At 41.5% G+C, this 16,563-nt stretch overlaps 1 protein-coding gene across 1 annotated transcript in view; it reads left to right on the top strand.

The window, feature by feature from the left end:
* Positions 1-15,740, top strand: part of LOC120313606 (myosin-J heavy chain-like) — a 34,424-nt gene extending 18,684 nt beyond the window's left edge. The window contains exons 8-14 of the mRNA XM_039355687.1: positions 467-604; positions 3,296-3,421; positions 4,815-4,952; positions 7,815-9,192; positions 11,580-11,620; positions 13,929-14,003; positions 15,716-15,740. Of these exons, the coding sequence (XP_039211621.1) occupies positions 467-604; positions 3,296-3,421; positions 4,815-4,952; positions 7,815-9,192; positions 11,580-11,620; positions 13,929-14,003; positions 15,716-15,740 (1,921 nt within the window). The remainder of the gene's footprint in view (positions 1-466; positions 605-3,295; positions 3,422-4,814; positions 4,953-7,814; positions 9,193-11,579; positions 11,621-13,928; positions 14,004-15,715) is intronic.
* Positions 15,741-16,563: the final 823 nt, after the last annotated feature.

Below are 16,563 nucleotides of genomic sequence, written 5' to 3'. Positions count from 1 at the left end.
ACGACTTTCTAAAGTGTGGAAATCGGCGCCGAAGTTGGAGGTTGTCTTATATGCTGAGTCGTCTTATATGCTGGAAATTACGGTAGTTTCCAGCATATAAGACGACTTTCTAGGCATGGAAATAAGTGCCGAAGCCGGGGGTCGTCTTATATGTTGGGTCGCCTTATACGCCGGAAAATACGGTAGATTAAATCCAAACTGAATGATTGGACATCCTAGGAGTTTTAAGGCAAGGCTTCAATTTCTGAAATAAATCATACTGGAATAAGTTAAATTAAAAGAAATTTCAGCAGATGTCAATACAAGTGCATGCATGCACACCCACGCGCGCGCGCACACACACACACACAAATACATAAACATGTATATGAAGGCGTTTTTAATATTTTTAATTGAAAAAGGTTTGCTGATTCAGGTAAAAAAAAACAAGGGAACTAATTTCATTTGTGGCCTTCATAATTTATAGGAAGTCAACGATAATTTCACATCTGTTGTTGGAAAGAGAAAAGTTCCACCATGAGAACAAGGAGCTTGTAAATATCAGATTCCAATTGCGAGGAGAGAAACAGCAACTCAGTGAACAGTTTGAAGAGGAACTGAGCAGGTGAGAAATGTTTAAAAAACAACCTTTATATTAAATTCTCTTTAGCTCCCTCCCCTGGATATACATTATAAAATGTACAGGAAGTCCTCGACTTACATCAGTTCATTCAAAGTTACAAAGGTACTGAAAAAAGTGACTTTTTCATAATTAGAGCCATTGCAGCATCCCTGTGGTCACATGATCAAAATTCAGACACTGGCTCATATTTATGATGGTCACAGTCTCCCAGGGTCACGTGATCCCCTTTTGAAAACTTCTGATAAGCCAGTGGTTCTCAACCTGTGGGTCGGGACCCCATTTGGGGTTGAACGACCATCTCACGGGGGTCGCCAAACAACGCAGTCCGCCATTTTTTCCCCCTTTTCCTTAGCTGTGCTGCTCCCTTTTATTCTATTTGGCTTTTGAAAGCCAATAGAATAGACTCTCTTGAATAGAGTCTAATTCTATTGGCTTTCAAAAGCCACTAGGAATTGTCCAGGCTGTCTTTGCCCTGCTGAGCCCGCCAAAAGTCCCATTCTGCAAACGGTGCTGCACCAGTTGAGTAGTCCTCGATTTACGACCGGTTGAGTAGTCCTCGACTTACAACTGGTTGGAGGTCGCGGCATTAAAAAGGTTGAGAACCACTGTGATAAGCAAAGTCGATGGGAAATCCAGATTCACTTAATAACCATGTTACAAATTTAACAAGCGCAGTGATTCACTTAACAACTGTGGCAAGAAAGGTCAAAAAATGGGGGAAAACTCACTTAACAAATGTCTCACTTAGCAACAGAAATTTTGGGCTCAATTATGGTCATAACTGTATCAAAGTTTGCCTTATGATATCGAGATTAAATGCAAATCAAACTGAATAACTGAATATTCTAGAAATTTTAAGGGAAGACCTTAATCTCTCAAATAATTCCTACTGAAATAAGTTAAATTAAAAGAAATTTCATCTGTGTGGATACGGTATGTGTTCACCATTATTTGTGTATCTGAGTAGAGGATACTTCATATTATATAATCCATTACAATTGAGAGAATAAATTATAATAAATATATAATTAGAGTGTTGTTGTTGTTAGTTGTGAAGTTGTGTCCGACCCATCGCGACCCCAGGGTCAACATTCCTCCAGGTCTTCCTGTCCTCTACCATCTTCTGGTGTCCTTTTAAGCTCAGGCCTACTGCTTCAGTGACTCCATCCAGCCACCTCATTCTCTGTTGTCCCCTTCTTCTCTTGCCCTTCATCTTTCCCAGCATCAGGCTCTTCTCCAGTGAGTCCTTCCTTCTCATTAGGTGGCCAAAGTACTTGAGTTTCAACTTCAGGATCTGGCCTTCCAAAGAACAGTCGGGGTTGATCTCTTCTAGGACTGACCGGTTTGATCGCCTTGCAGTCCAAGGGACTCGCAGGACTCTTCTCCAGCACCATAGTTCAAAGGCCTCAATTCTTTGGCGCTCAGCCTTTATTATAGTCCAACTTTCACAGCCGTAAATTGCAACTGGGAAAACCATGGCCTTGACTATACACACTTTTGTTGGCAGGGTGATGTTTCTGCTTTTTAGTATGCTGTCTAGATTTGCCATAGCTTTCCTCCCCAGGAGCAAGCGTCTTTTAATTTCTTGGCTGCAGTCCCCATCTGTGGTAATCTTGGAGTAAATAACTGTATATTAAAAAGTAAGATATAAATATTCTAATTGTAATGACATATATACACCTCACAAATATTTTAGATATCCTTTCCAGAATCACTAGTGAAGACTATTTTGTAATAATTTGCTGTTTATTATCTTGATGGATTATCTGCCATCAAGTCTAAAGACCTCATGGTTGCATAAATAGATTAAGTAATGCTTAAATAAAAATTGTTGTCTTTAAATAATCAAATTCTTACAAATATAGTGATATTCACCATAATATTGAAGTAGTTAAATCAAATCCCTTGACAATATTATGGAGGTATAGCTAAAGTCGGGGAAAATTTACTGATTTGTTAATAATAATAATAATAGTAGTAAAGTTGGAAGGGACCTTGGAGGTCATCTAGTCCAACCCCCTGCTCAGGCAGGAAACCCTACACCAGTGGTTCTCAACCTTTTTAATGCCGCGACTCCCAACCGGTCGTAAGTCGAGGACTACTCAACCGGTCGTAAGTCGAGGACTACTCAACTGGTGCAGTACCGTTTGCAGAATGGGACTTTTGGCGGGCTCAGCAGGGCAGAGACAGCCTGGACAATTCCTATCGGCTTTTGAAAGCCAATAGAATTAGACTCTATTCAAGAGAGTCTATTCTATTGGCTTTCAAAAGCCAATAGAATAAAAGGGAGTAGCACAGCTAAGGAAAAGGGGAAAAAAATAGCGGACTGCGTTGTTTGGTGACCCCCGTGAAATGGTCGTTCGACCTCAAATGGGATCCCAACCCACAGGTTGAGAACCACTGCTCTACACCATTTTGGACAAATGAACATTGCTCCTAGAAGCACGAAGCCGAAAACACCAGCCCGAAGATGAAGAATGGGACTTCGTCGAAACGTCACCAAGACACTTCCAATTTTATGCGGGAGAAAACCCGAATAACCAAATACCTAAATATATCAATATATATATAAAAACACACACATACATGAAGGTATTTTTAATATTTTTTTTAATTTAAAAAAACCTGATGCAAGTAAAAAAATAATTTCACTGTGATATTCATAATTTACAGAAAGACAACGATAATTTCAAATCTCTTGGTGGACAGAGAAAAACTTGACCACGAGAACAAGGAACTTCTGAGAATATGTGGTGAAAAACAGCGATTCTGTGAACATGTTGAGAAAGAGCTGAGCAGGTGAGAAATTTTTAGATAGCAACCCTATTTTCCTATTAAATTCTCTTTAGCTCTCTCCCCTGGATATACATTATACACTGTTTTGTGTTCAATTCCATTACCTAGATCAGGGGTAGGCAACCCAAAACACTTAAAGAGCCACTTGGACCCGTTTCCCACCAAAAACAAAACACTGGGAGCCGCAAAACCATTTTGATATCTAAAATCAAGATAACACTGCATATATCCTTTTTTACCTTTATTATAGGTGTGTGTGTGTTTGTGTGTGTGTGTTTGTGTGTGTGTATGTATGTATGTGTGTGTGTGTATATATATATGTATATGTATGTGTATATATATATATATATATACACACACACACACACACACACACACACACACACACACAGGTAAAAAAAGGATATATGCAGTGTTATCTTCATTTTAGATGTCAAAAGGGTCTCTCTCTCTCTCTCTCTCTCTCTCTCTATCTGCCCTTGGTCTGCCACTCCTCTTCCCCCGCTCTCTTTCTTTCTCTCTCTCTCTCTCTCCCCCTCTCTCTCTTTCTCTCTCTCTCTTTCTCTCCCCCCCTCTCCTATCTGCTGCTCACCTAACAAGCTTCAGGCTGTTGTCCAACAAGATCAGGGGTAGGCAACCTCGTCTCTTTTATGACTCATGGACTTCAACTCCCAGAATTCCTGAGTCAGCCTAGCTGGGCTAGCTAGCTCTCTCCTGCCCTTCCTGCTTCCTGCAGAGATGCAGCAAAGGGAAGAGCTCCGCCCAGTAAGCTTTTCAGCTCCTCGGAGAACACTGTGAGTGCACTCTCTTTTTTTTTATACACACACACACACACACAGAGAGAGAGAGAGAGAGAGAGAGAGAGAGAGAGAGAGAGAGAGAAGCAGGGAAGCGCAATTCCTCTCTCTGTCTCTGTCTCTCTCTGCAAAGGCAGAGGAGGCTGGGAGCCGCAGGGGAAGGCCCAAAGAGCCGCATGCGGCTCCGGAGCCGCAGGTTGCCGACCTGTGACCTAGATGGAACAACGTTGGGGGAAGTGAGAGGTATTTTTATTTTAAAAAAGTTTTTATTTTCCATTTATTCATATAAAATACTATTAAATTCCTAACCATTGGTACCACCTGCCCATTCCCCCCAGGCTGCGTCCACCCTCTCTAATCCTTCCCCACTTCCCTCCTCTTTCTCTCCCCCCCTCCTACTCTCTTCCCCTCCCCTTCTCCTCTAACCATCCTACTTCCTCCGTACTTCTTCCTCCCCTCTCATCCCTTTCACACACATGAATGCAGCATAGGGTAATGTTAATTGTTTTTAACTTAAAAAAAATTAAACAAGTTTGATTATTCAAGGGGGAAAAAAAACCCAAGGGGGCTAATTTCAGCCTGGTCATGCTATTTTGCAGACAGCAGAGTTTAATTTGTGACCTGTTGTCAGACAGAGATAAGCTCCAATTTGAGAACAAGGAGCTTGTACGAATCGATCTCAAACTGCGAGGAGAGAAACAACAACTCTGTGAATATTTTGACGAAAAACTAAGCAGGTGAGAAATGTTTTGATAGCAAATGTGACCTTCCAGAATTTCAATTACATTCTATTTAGCTCCCTCACCTGAGCATATATCATATAATCTTCTGGGTTGAATTCCATTGCCTGGAACAACTACTGGAGGGAAATAAGAGGTGTTTTTAAATAAATGATTTAAACTTCCATTTCATTCCTTCCATAGATCACTGGGGGGAAAACAGACACGATTCCCAGTGGATCTGCAAGCTGCAAAATTGTGGGTCATCTTTGTATGTGGTCTGGGGGTTGCTCTCGTCTCCTCCCTCATAATAATTCTCTCGTTAGAGACCTTCATTTTAGGACCACTGGCCAAATCAGACAAGCTACACAGCCTTATTCTTATTGTATTGTTGAAAGAAAAATTTTCAGGGTCCAATCCAAGCTGGGAATAAACAAAATGGAGACTGCTTTAGAAAGAAGATTCTAGTTTACTGAGTTGCAGAACCCCTCAGAAGTGTGGTTCTGGAGCAGCTGACCACATGGAGTTGGGAGTTGTGGGTTTTTATACCTTCTTGGGCTTTTGTGTTTGAGATTCTTCCTGTTCCTGTGGCATGAACATTGACCTGAGCTTTTGAGTGTGCCCTTTTGGTATTCTGATAGTGTTGGGTTAATCCTATTATATCCTAAAGGTCATGTCCTGCTTCTTTGGGGCTGTGGCTGGTGGCTATGACCTGTGTTGGATTTTTGGGTGAGGGATTGCTGGTTCTAATCCTATCACTCTGCTGTTGTTAGCTATCAAATCTTGCTTCAAGGGATTTCGAAAGATCCTGTCTTAAATGGGCTTCTGCCTGGTAGTATTTGTTCATGAATGGGGACTCAGATTTTCTGAATGGGATTATCAAATCTGCATTTTTACGGAGTTGGCCTCTGCCTGTGGCTATTAAAAAAACTAGGCCTGCTTTTCTGCCTTTAAGATCCTTTGGGGAAATATAATATTCTGCCTTTTTAATATTCTCAAAATATTTCTTTCTCTGGGGGGGGGCTGCTGTCTTCCCACACTATAAATATCTATAATTCTGTAAAATAAAAAAAGTCTAAAAGACTCCAAAAAGTTAGTTTGTATAATGATATTGTTATCATTGTGCCTATGCATAAACTTATTTAGTAACATTAATAGGTTTGTGTACAGTTAAAATCAAATTCTCTTATGAATATATAGCTAAAATGACAATGGATGTTTTAGGTTAGTGGTGGCGAACCTGTGGCATGGGTGCCAGAGGCGGCACTCAGAGCCCTCTCTGTGAGCCCGCGCGCCATAGCCCCAGTCCTAGGCCTTCAGCTGGGTTGTATAAAACCTTTTCAGTTTAGGCCTCTGCCGCCTTGTGCAAAACAAAAAAAAGGTTCAATCAGTCAATTCCAATTTCTCATGGGAAAAAAAAAGATCTTGCAAAGTTGGAATTGATTGATTGAACTTTTTAGTCCCACCAAGTCTGCCATTACCACTGCAGCCACGCCCACCCAATGGGCCACGCCCACCCAATGGGCCACGCCCACCCAATGGGCCACACCCATCCGGCACTCAACGATGCATAAGTGGGTTTTGGGTTGCAGTTTGGGCACTCAGTCTCTAAAAGGTTTGCCATCACTGTTTTAGGTCAATGTCACATTCTTATTTGCTGAATGCTACACAGAACACTCTTCAACGATTGATCAAATATTGAAAGTTTTCCTGTCCCATGCAGAGAAGGTTGCTGGATTCCACTTGAAACAGGCAGCATAAACTCAATAGACAAGTCATACAAAATTACTTTTGTTCCAGGCATCCTCAAGACATTAACTCATAGTTATTGTAGAAGTTCTTCAAGAATGTAGGTTGTAATCTGGACCCATCTCATAGGTAAAGGAATAATGGATTTCCCCATTCTACGTAAATCTCACATGCTGATATGGAGCTCCTAGCCTAGTCACGAGGCTAGGATTCATGCAGAGAGATAATAAAACCTGGCACGTAACAGGATATCTGGTAATAAATCACAAGAATCTCCCAATGGCCAATTAGAACACAGATATAACCAGGTAACAACTAAACTACATTTCCCAGAAGTCCATCTCTTAAGGAGACAGCTTTTTAACCCTTAAAATGCTCTTGCTCTACACACAGTTTTCTAAGCTAGCTATACGCTCTGGCCAGATGGTTACACACTGGTCCAGCACAAATGTAATATTCCTCTTCCACATGAAAAGTAGAAGAGAAAAAAAATAATTATGGTTCATTACCATTGTAATATGTTATCTGCATAATTAGGAGTAAGTCTCACGGGACTGAATGGGATTTTTCAAAAGATATGTATAGGATAGGTCCGTGGTGACGAACCTATGGCACGTGTGCCACAGGTGGCACGCAGAGCCCTCACTGTGGGCACGCGTGTCGTCGCCCCAGTCCTAGCCTTCAGCTAGGTTTTATACAATCTTTTCGCTTTAGGCTTCTGCCACATGTGCAAAAAAAAAAAAAAAAGGTTCAATTAATCCATCAATTTCAACTTCTCGCGGGATCTCGCAAGTTGGAATTGATTGATTGAACTTTTTAGTCCCACCAAGTCTGCCATTACCATCGCAGCCACGCCCACCCAATGGGCCACACCCACTCAATGGGCCATGCCCACCCTGCACCCGATGATACATAAGTGGGTTTTGGGTTGCAGTTTGGGCACTCGGTCTCTAAAAGGTTCGCCATCACTGGGATAGGTCTTTTAAACTCCCCACTTTCTCCGCTGCTCTCCCCCCCCCAAAATGTGCTTTTGGAGTAAGACTTTCCTGACAACAAGCAGTTCTCATTATAGTTTGCTAAGAATATTTTGTTGATGATGCAGCTGCCCATCTAAACTTCTGATTTTTCTAGAGAGAGAAAACTGAGAAACGACTGCTCTAGGACATTGTTGTGCAGAGATGAGTTAATATCACTTTTGTGTAGAGAGCACAAAACATGCTGTGTGAGTATCTGGCAAACAAGTGCAGAAGTTACAAAGCCAGAAGATAAGAAAGAAAGTCTGGAAAAGCTGAAACCTCAATTCCTGGAAAACACGCTAAAGAAGGGCTGGCTTAAAGCTTCTCTAGAAAACCTGAAAGCCAAAAAGTCCAAAGAATCCAGAGAAAACACACTGGGGTGGCTTCAGGAATCTCTGAAAAACCTAAAAGAGGTTTCTGATAAAGCATCAAGACGCAGCCTGGCAGAATGGCTTAAAGGATCTCTGATAAATCTTCAGAAGGAATCTCCTGAAGCATCCAAGGAAGATGTGAGCGATTGGCTGGAGATGTCCATAAATCAACTTCAGGAAGAAGGTCCAGAAACATCCCATATGAACGTGCAGGAATGGCTTGAGGCGTCCATTCAAGGCATTCAGGATCTAAAAACGTCCGAGACAGAGCCTCGAAGCAGTCTAAGAAAGGGATGGCTTGAAAGATCAATAGAGAACCTCAAGAAGTTGCATTCTGAAGGACCTGTGGAGAACACACTGAAATGGCTTCAAGGATCCTTAGAAAGACTCTTATCTTCTAGTGAAGCTAGGCCAGTTCTCGAAGAATGGCTACAAGATTCCTTGAGAAGCCTGGAAGAGGAAAGTTCTGAAGTGGACAATCAAGATGTCAAAGAATGGCTTCAAACAACGATAAATAATCTTGAAGACGAAGGACCTGGAGCAACTTATCTAGGTATTCAGGAATGGCTGGAAGCATCTATTAAGGGCATCCAGGATTTGAACGAAGAATCTATTAAGGGCATCCAGGATTTAAACATAGCAAGAAGAGAAAGTGCGGAAGAGAGCAGGGAGAGAGTGATTAGGGTAGACCTTGCCTCCTCTGAACGAAGCTTAAGTAATGAATGGCTCCAAGACTCTTTAGAAAGCTCCAGAGAGCTGGGGTCAACTGCATCCAGAACAGGGTTGCAAGGATGGCTACGAGCATCTTTGAGAAAACTCAGACGAGAATCCCCAGAGGGAGCCAGGAACAGTCTGGAGGAATGGCTTCAGGAATCCATACAAAATATCCAGGAAGGATGTCCTGAGGAATTCAGGCAACCTGTGAAGGAGTGGCTTGGGAGATCCCTAAATCACTTTCAAGAGGGAGGGCCTGGAGCATCCCATCTGAGCGTGGAGGAATGGTTGGAAGCATCCATCCAAGGTCTGCAGGAGGAAAGATTTAAAGAGATGACAGGAAGAACAGATCCTGAAAAGTGGAGGAGAAAATTCGTTTCCCAAGGAATTCCTTCCCAAGAAAAACAGGTATATGAAGAGCATAAATGCTTAATAGATGATATTTAATGTAACATAAATATTTACTATCAGTGGGTGGACTATTTAATACTCAAAAATGAGGAACAAGAATCCCTGATTTACAGGTAATCCTCGACTTAACAACCATAATTGAGCCCGACATTTCTGTTGCTAAGGGAAACGTTTCTTGTGAATTTGCCCCATTTTACAACCTTTCTTTCCACTGTTATTAAGCGAATCCCTGCAGTTGTTAAGTTTATAACAGTTTTAAGTGAACCTGGTTTCCCCATTGACTTTGCTTATAAGATTGCAAAAGGGGATCACGTGATCCCAGGACAATGCAACTGTCATAAATGTGAGTCAGTGGCCAAGCATCCAAATTTTGATCACGTGGCCACAGGGATGCTGTAACGAGAAAAGCAATCATAAGTCACTTTTTTTCAGTGCAGTTGTAACTCTAAACAGTTGCTAAATGAATACACTACCTGTATTCCTCACCAGAGGTCTCAGTATAAATGCTGCATCTTTCTCTTTCAAACCTTGAACTCATGAGGCCTGTCAGGGTGGGAAACCTTTCATTTAGGAAGAGCAGTTTCTCTTTTTGTTAGGAGTGGTAGGAATGTTGGAAACACCAGCTTCAGATGCCTCCATTTGGCTACTGGGAAGCTTTATCTCTCAGCAAAGAAAGCCTGTAAAGGACATTGTGAATCTGTTCTGTCCCAGCCTACGTACGTCCTTGTTACTTCACAAAGACAACCCCTCGTTTAACAGTAGACTGGAAAATAAACCCTTTTATTTGAAACAGACTGATAATTTGCCCAGAAAACAAAAGCAACAGAACACTTTTCCAATGGAGACCTTGTCCAAAAGCAAAACGGAGCACGAGTCAAACAGGAAATAACTCACAGACAAAATAAACAGACCATGATCTCTTGACTCTGAAGTTCTTTGCAAACAGTTATCTCCAGCAACCAGCCCTGCCTACACATTTCCTTTTTGTTACGCAGCCCCCAAGGCATGGCTTCTCACTGCTTTCTCCTTCTCCTCCCCTGGAGTCGCCCCATTGCCTCCCTCTATCCTACTCGTGTGATCTGTCTACATTTACGAGCATCTCTGAGGTCTTGCAGCTGTGCTTCCTCCGAGTCCGACTCAGCTTCCCAGCACAGCTGGCTCTCAGCTTGATCACGAGAGGAAGGATCAGCCTGTTCATTAGTTTGTAAGTCCTGCAGCTCATCAGAGCCTCCCTCTGACTCTGATGCTCTCCAGACCTCTCCTCCTCCTCTGATTCTCCAGACTCAACTACTGGGATCACAGCCTGGCACAGAATCACAACAGAATCTCTCTCTATGCCAGAGAGTCACAGTTGTTGCCCCACAGCTGATCATTTAGATCGGCCTTTGTCAAACGGGATTGTACAAGAGGCCAATAGGGCAGGGGTCCCCAACCCCTGTCCGTGGACTGGTACCGGGCCATGGCATGCCAGCAACCAGTCCGCACAAACAAGCAAAGCCCCATCTGTGGGATGCAGGTAGCACACAAAACCACACACTCTCCGGTCCATAGAAAAACCTTTCTCCATGGAATCGGTCCCTAGTGCCCAAAAGGCTGGAGATCTCTGCGCTAGGCATTTCATGAGAGTTCATAAACATATATGATTTTTTAACTTTGCGCACTTTGCAATGCCAATTGTAGATATAATATTTTTAGAGAGGGTTTCCCAATGAAGTATCTCTCAGGAAATAGACTCTGTAAAGGACTTGAATATTGTTTCAATGATTTTTCCAGGTAAAAAGGTTGAAAAAGGCTGATTTAGAAAGAGAGAGAGAAAAAAAAGTGGGGATAAATTCAACTACTATTGTTGATCTTAAGATAAAAACAGTTTGAATGTAGAGACTTAATAATACAAAAATGTATCTGAGGAATTTGAAGTAAAACAGGTCATTTTGCTAATCAGTATAATCTAGCATTTCTTTTTTAAAGTCTTGCATTTCAGAGAATAATGCTATTTGTATATAACTTGCATATTGCTTTTACCTGGGAAGATTCACAAAAATTGCAAAAAATATTGGACATTGTAGAAGGAGAGCTGTACTGGGAGTCAGGAATAAGCTTTTCTGAAGAACACATTTAAAAAAATTCAGCCTTTTAATAACATTTGCTAGCTGGAAAATGTGATACCAGATTGTTTTTTTAAAAAGAAAATTTATCTGAAAAAATGAATTGGGTAGCAGGTGATCTGGAGACTGATAAGCAAAACCTGAGAAATTAAATTATTTGTTACGATCCTGCAGTTTAGGCCATGAGTTTACAATCAATATAATTATTAATGTAAAATATGCACCTTGAAATATATTCATATATAGTTTGCTTTGTTATTTCCCTATCGTGTCTTCCAGGTTGTCAGGAAGATCCTAGGAAAGGAGACCTCCCGGTACAGGTATGTCTTTTTTTTTTTTTTTAAAAGATTTTATTAAGTTTTATAGGGTTGGGGATAAAATAGGATCGGGATAGGGATTAAGGTTTAGGGTAGGGCATGGGTAGGCCACCTTGGCTCTTTTATGACTTGTGGACTTCACTCCCAGAATTCCTGAGCCAGCCATACTGAGGGGAAAGGGAGAGGTTTCCAAGCTGAGCCATGCTGGCTGAGGAATTCTGGAAGTTGAAGTCCATGAGTCATAAAAGAGCCAAGGTGCCCTACCCCTGGGGTAGGGTTAGGATCAGGATTGGGATTAGGACAGGGTTGGGATCAACATTGAAGTTATCCCCCAATAACATTTTCAATCTTTAGCAAACAGACTATTGTCTGGGTACGTATGTTAAGTTAACAATAATTGATACAGTGGTAAATAGCTATAGTAAATATGATAAACGATAATCATAAACAGTATCAGTTGGTCAACGCATATCATTCTTCTTACTAATATATATTCAAAATAACATATCACATTCATTTCTCGCTAGTTCGTTTTCCTAACCATTGGTAAAAATTATCCCATGTTTTAAAGTAAACTGAATCTTCATTCTCTTTAATCTCTGAAGTCAATCTATCCATTTCTGCACATTCTAAGATTTTCTTAATTAAAACCTCTTGTTGGTAAGTTTTCATTTTTCCAGTATTGGGCAAATACTATTCTCGCTGCTGTCAGTACATGCAATATTAAATATTCATTCTCCTCATAATTGGATTCTAATATTCCTAACAAAAACAGTTCTGGTTTAAATTCTATCTGTCTTTTGATCATCTTTTCCAACCATGTATGTATCTTAGCCCAAACCCTTTTTGCTTTAGGGCATATCCACCAGATATGATAGTAAGTACCTGGCCTTTGTTTGCATTTCCAGCAATTGTTCGAAGTATTTTTAAACATTTTTGCTAATCTTACTGGTGTCATATGCCATCTACAAAACATTTTATACAGATTTTCCTTATATGGGACTGCTTTAGTCAATTTAATATTTCCATCCCATAATTTTTGCCAGTCTTCCAAATCTATAGAATATCCGAAGTTTTTTGCCCATGCTATCATTGTTTCTTTTACTTGTTCTTCTTCCATCTTCAAGTTTAGCAGAAATCTATAAAGTTTCTTAATCAAATTTTCATCTTTTTAACAATATTTGATCGAATTCTATCTGTTCTTTATAAAATCCTGTTGTCTTTACATCTTTTTCATATTTCATTTGAATTTGCAAATATGGCCACTATGCTAAGTCAATACCTTGTTGTTGTAAATCTTGTATATCTTTCAATTTTCCTTCATTATCCAAGATATATTTATACGTCACGATTTTGTCATAGTTAATTAAATTTGGGTAAGCAAAAGCTTCCATTGTTGAAAACCATTCAGGTAGTTTAATATAATTTTTTTCCTTTATTCTTTCCCATTCTAAAAGAAGTACATTTCTTATAAAGTGATTTTGAAAGTATCTATGTGTTTTATTTTTCCTGTACATAGGAAGGCATGTCAGCCAGTTTGTAGGTCATGCCCCTCTAGGTACAATAGTCTTTTATTTCTCATCCATTCTTTAAGCCACGGTAGGATAGCTGCTTGATAATATATTCTCCAGTCCGGGAGTCCAAATCCTCCACTATCTTTAGCTTCTTGTAGCATTTTTACTTTAATTCATGCTTTCTTCCCTTGCCAAATAAATCTCAGTATTGTATCATCAAAAAAGACCTTTCCCAATTTTACAGGAATCGTTTGGAATAAGAAGAATGTTTTTGGTAAAATATTCATTTTCACTGTAGGTATTCTTCCTAACAATGACAGTTGAAGATTTTTACACTTTCCAAATCCAATGTTATTTGTTTTATTTATTTATTTATTTATTTATTTATTTATTTATGAGACTTATATACCACTTTAAGTGCAAGCACTCTCTAAGCGGTGTACACCAGTAAGCAATGTATATATATATTTACATTGCCCCCAACAATCTGGGTCCTCATTTTACATACCCCGGAAGGATGGAAGGCTGAGTCAACCTTGAGCCGGTGAGATTTGAACCGCTGACCTGCTGAACACAGTCAGCTAAAGTGGCCTGCAATACTGCACTCTAACTGCTGCGCCACCTCGGCTCTTTCATAGTTGTCTTCTTTTAATGTTATACATCTTGTTGTTAAGTAGATTCCTAGGTACTTAACTTTTTTTAACTATTTACAAGTTTGTCTTTTTTGTAAGTTGACTTTTCTGTTTATCTGTTAAGTTCTTTGTTAATACTTTAGTCTTTTCTCTATTTATTTTCAGGCCTGCCACTTCTCCAAACTTTTCTATTTTCCCCAACAGTTTGGTAGTTGTTCCAAGTGGCTCCTCCCGATGCAGGTATGTCTTATTCTAATCCAGTGGTTCTCAACCTGTGGGTCGGGACCCCATTTGGGGTCGAATGACCATTTCACGGGGGTCACCAAACCATGCTGTCCGCCATTTTTTCCCTTTTTTCCTAGCTGTCCTACTCCCTCTTATGGGTGGCCACACCCACTTGGGGGTCACCACAACATGGGGAACTGTATTATGGGGTCACGGCATTAGAGAGGTTGAGAATCACTGTTCTAATCAATATAGCCCATAATCAGATAGATTTAATTTGCCTGATTTGAGTATCCTTCCCTTCCCTCTAAACATTTTGTAAATGATACTATCCTTTAAAACAGTGGTTCTCAACCTGTGAATTGGTACCCCATTTGGGGTCGAACGACCATTTCACGGGGGTCGCCAAACGCAGTCCGCCATTCCCCCCCCTCTTTTCCTTAGCTGTGCTACTCCCTTTTATTCTATTGGCTTTTGAAAGCCAGTAGAATAGACTCTCTTGAATAGAGTCTAATTCTACTGGCTTTCAAAAGCCAATAGGAATTGTCCAGGCTGTCTCTGCCCTGCTGAGCCCGCCAAAAGTCCCATTCTGCAAACGGTGCTGTACCAGTTGAGTAGTCCTCGACTGACGACCGGTGCCTCTTTAAATTTGTGGAATGGGAAGGAAACAAGGAAGCAAAGACATGGAGGAAAAAGGAGAGGAGAGGGAGGGAGGGAGGAAGGAAGGGAGGATGGGAGGAAGGAAAGGGAGGAGGGGAGGGAGTGAGGGAGGAGGAATGGAGAACGGAAGGGAGGGAGGGAAGGAAGGAAGGGGAGGAGGAATGGAGAAAGAAAGGGAGAGAGGGAAGGGAGGGAGGGAGGAAGGAAGGGGAGAAGGGGGAGTGAGGGAGGAGGAATGGAGAAAACGGGAGAAAGGAAGGGAGGGAGGGAAGGAAGGAAGGGGAAGAGGAATGAAGAAAGAAAGGGAGAGGGAAGGAAGGGAGGGAGTGAGGATGGAAGGGGAGGAGGAATGGAGAAAGGGAGGGAGGGAGGGAAGGAAGGAAGGAAGGGGAGGAGGAATGGAGAAAGAAAGGGAGAGAGGGAAGGAAGGGAGGGAGGAAGGAAGGGGAGGAGGAGGGAGTGAGGGAGGAGGAATGGGGAAAGAAAGGGAGAGAGGGAGGGAAGGAAGGGAAGAGGAATGGAGAAAGGAAGGGAGAGAGGGAAGGGAGGGAGGAAGGAAGGAGAGGAGGAGGAATGGAGAAAGAAAGGGAGAGAGGGAGGGAAGGAAGGAAGGGAGGAGGAATGGAGAAAGGAAGGGAGAGAGGGAAGGGAGGGAGGAAGGAAGGAGAGGAGGAGGAGGGAGGGAGGAGGAATGGAGAAAGGAAGGGAGAGAGGGAGGGAAGGAAGGAAGGAAGGAAAGAAGGGGCCAAAGAATGAGCAAGATCTACCCCAAAATGCCAAGTACAGATAGACAAAGGATAGACCAAAATTGGATGCAACCCATGTCACCTGTGATAGCCTAGTCATAGAGAGCAGAACTCACTAGGAACAAAGAGATGTTTGTGAACTAGGAATTAGGTGAATGGCAGTTGGATGGCTGAGTGCAGGAAGATAACCATCAAAGTTAAATAGTCATCACTGTTAGCTTATCAAGTAGTCTCAAGCAAAGTGAGATCTCAGACAAGCTGCCACCAAATACAGTGGTATCTTAGTTCTTGTCATTAATGGGTTCCGTGAGGCACAACTAGTATTAAAAATGACAAGTACCAATAATGTGACTAATGCGTCAAACTTTGTTTTGGGTTGTGAGTCACAAGACAGCTGACATTGATATGTTCTAGCTTGCATGTCATGTAGCAAGCAAATGAGTACCGTAGGAAAATTTATACATTAACAATGCATTGAGTAACAAATTCTATGAGTTTTTAAGCAGTCGAGTAGCAAGGTAGGACTGTATCTGGCTGAAGGAATGGATTTGGGATTAGTTTAAAAACTCGACCAGTAATCACTGACAAAATTAGTGACTGTTTGAAGCGGTGAATGCTCCAACACTGGAAGTTTTTAAGAAGAGATTGGACAGCCATTTGTCCGAAATGGTATAGGGTTACTCAGTGCTTTTTTTTGTAAAAAAAAAAAAAAAAAGGTGCCAGAACTCACACGTTATACAACCCGCCTTGCCTACCCTACAAGGTTCCATTCTGGGTGTTCTATGACAAAAAAAGCCCTGGGGTTACCGGCTTGAGCAGGGGGTTGGACTTGATGACCTCTACGGTCCCTTCCAACTTTATTATTATTATTATTATTACGGATCATCACATAGCCAGATGTTCAGATGGGATTTGGCATTTTGTCTACCTATCGAGTCCTTACCCAGGACCTGGGATAGGCAGATGTGGATGTTTGATGGTATTACATGCATCGTCACATTATTATTATTATCGATCATCGCACAGTCAGCCAGATGTTCAGACTGGATTTGGCATTTTGTCTACCCATCGAGTCCTTACCCAGGACCTGGGATAGGCAGATGTGGATGTTTGATGGTATTACAGATATCGTCGCAGGATGGAAGCAGTTCCTAATAAGGCCGCCTTTT

Source organism: Crotalus tigris, unplaced genomic scaffold (assembly GCF_016545835.1).
Source record: "Crotalus tigris isolate CLP2741 ecotype Arizona unplaced genomic scaffold, ASM1654583v1 scf7180000018733.473104, whole genome shotgun sequence".
Classification (NCBI taxonomy): Eukaryota; Metazoa; Chordata; class Lepidosauria; order Squamata; family Viperidae; genus Crotalus; species Crotalus tigris.
The sequence above is the reverse complement of the archived record's forward strand: the minus strand, read 5'-3'. Positions and strand labels throughout refer to the sequence as shown.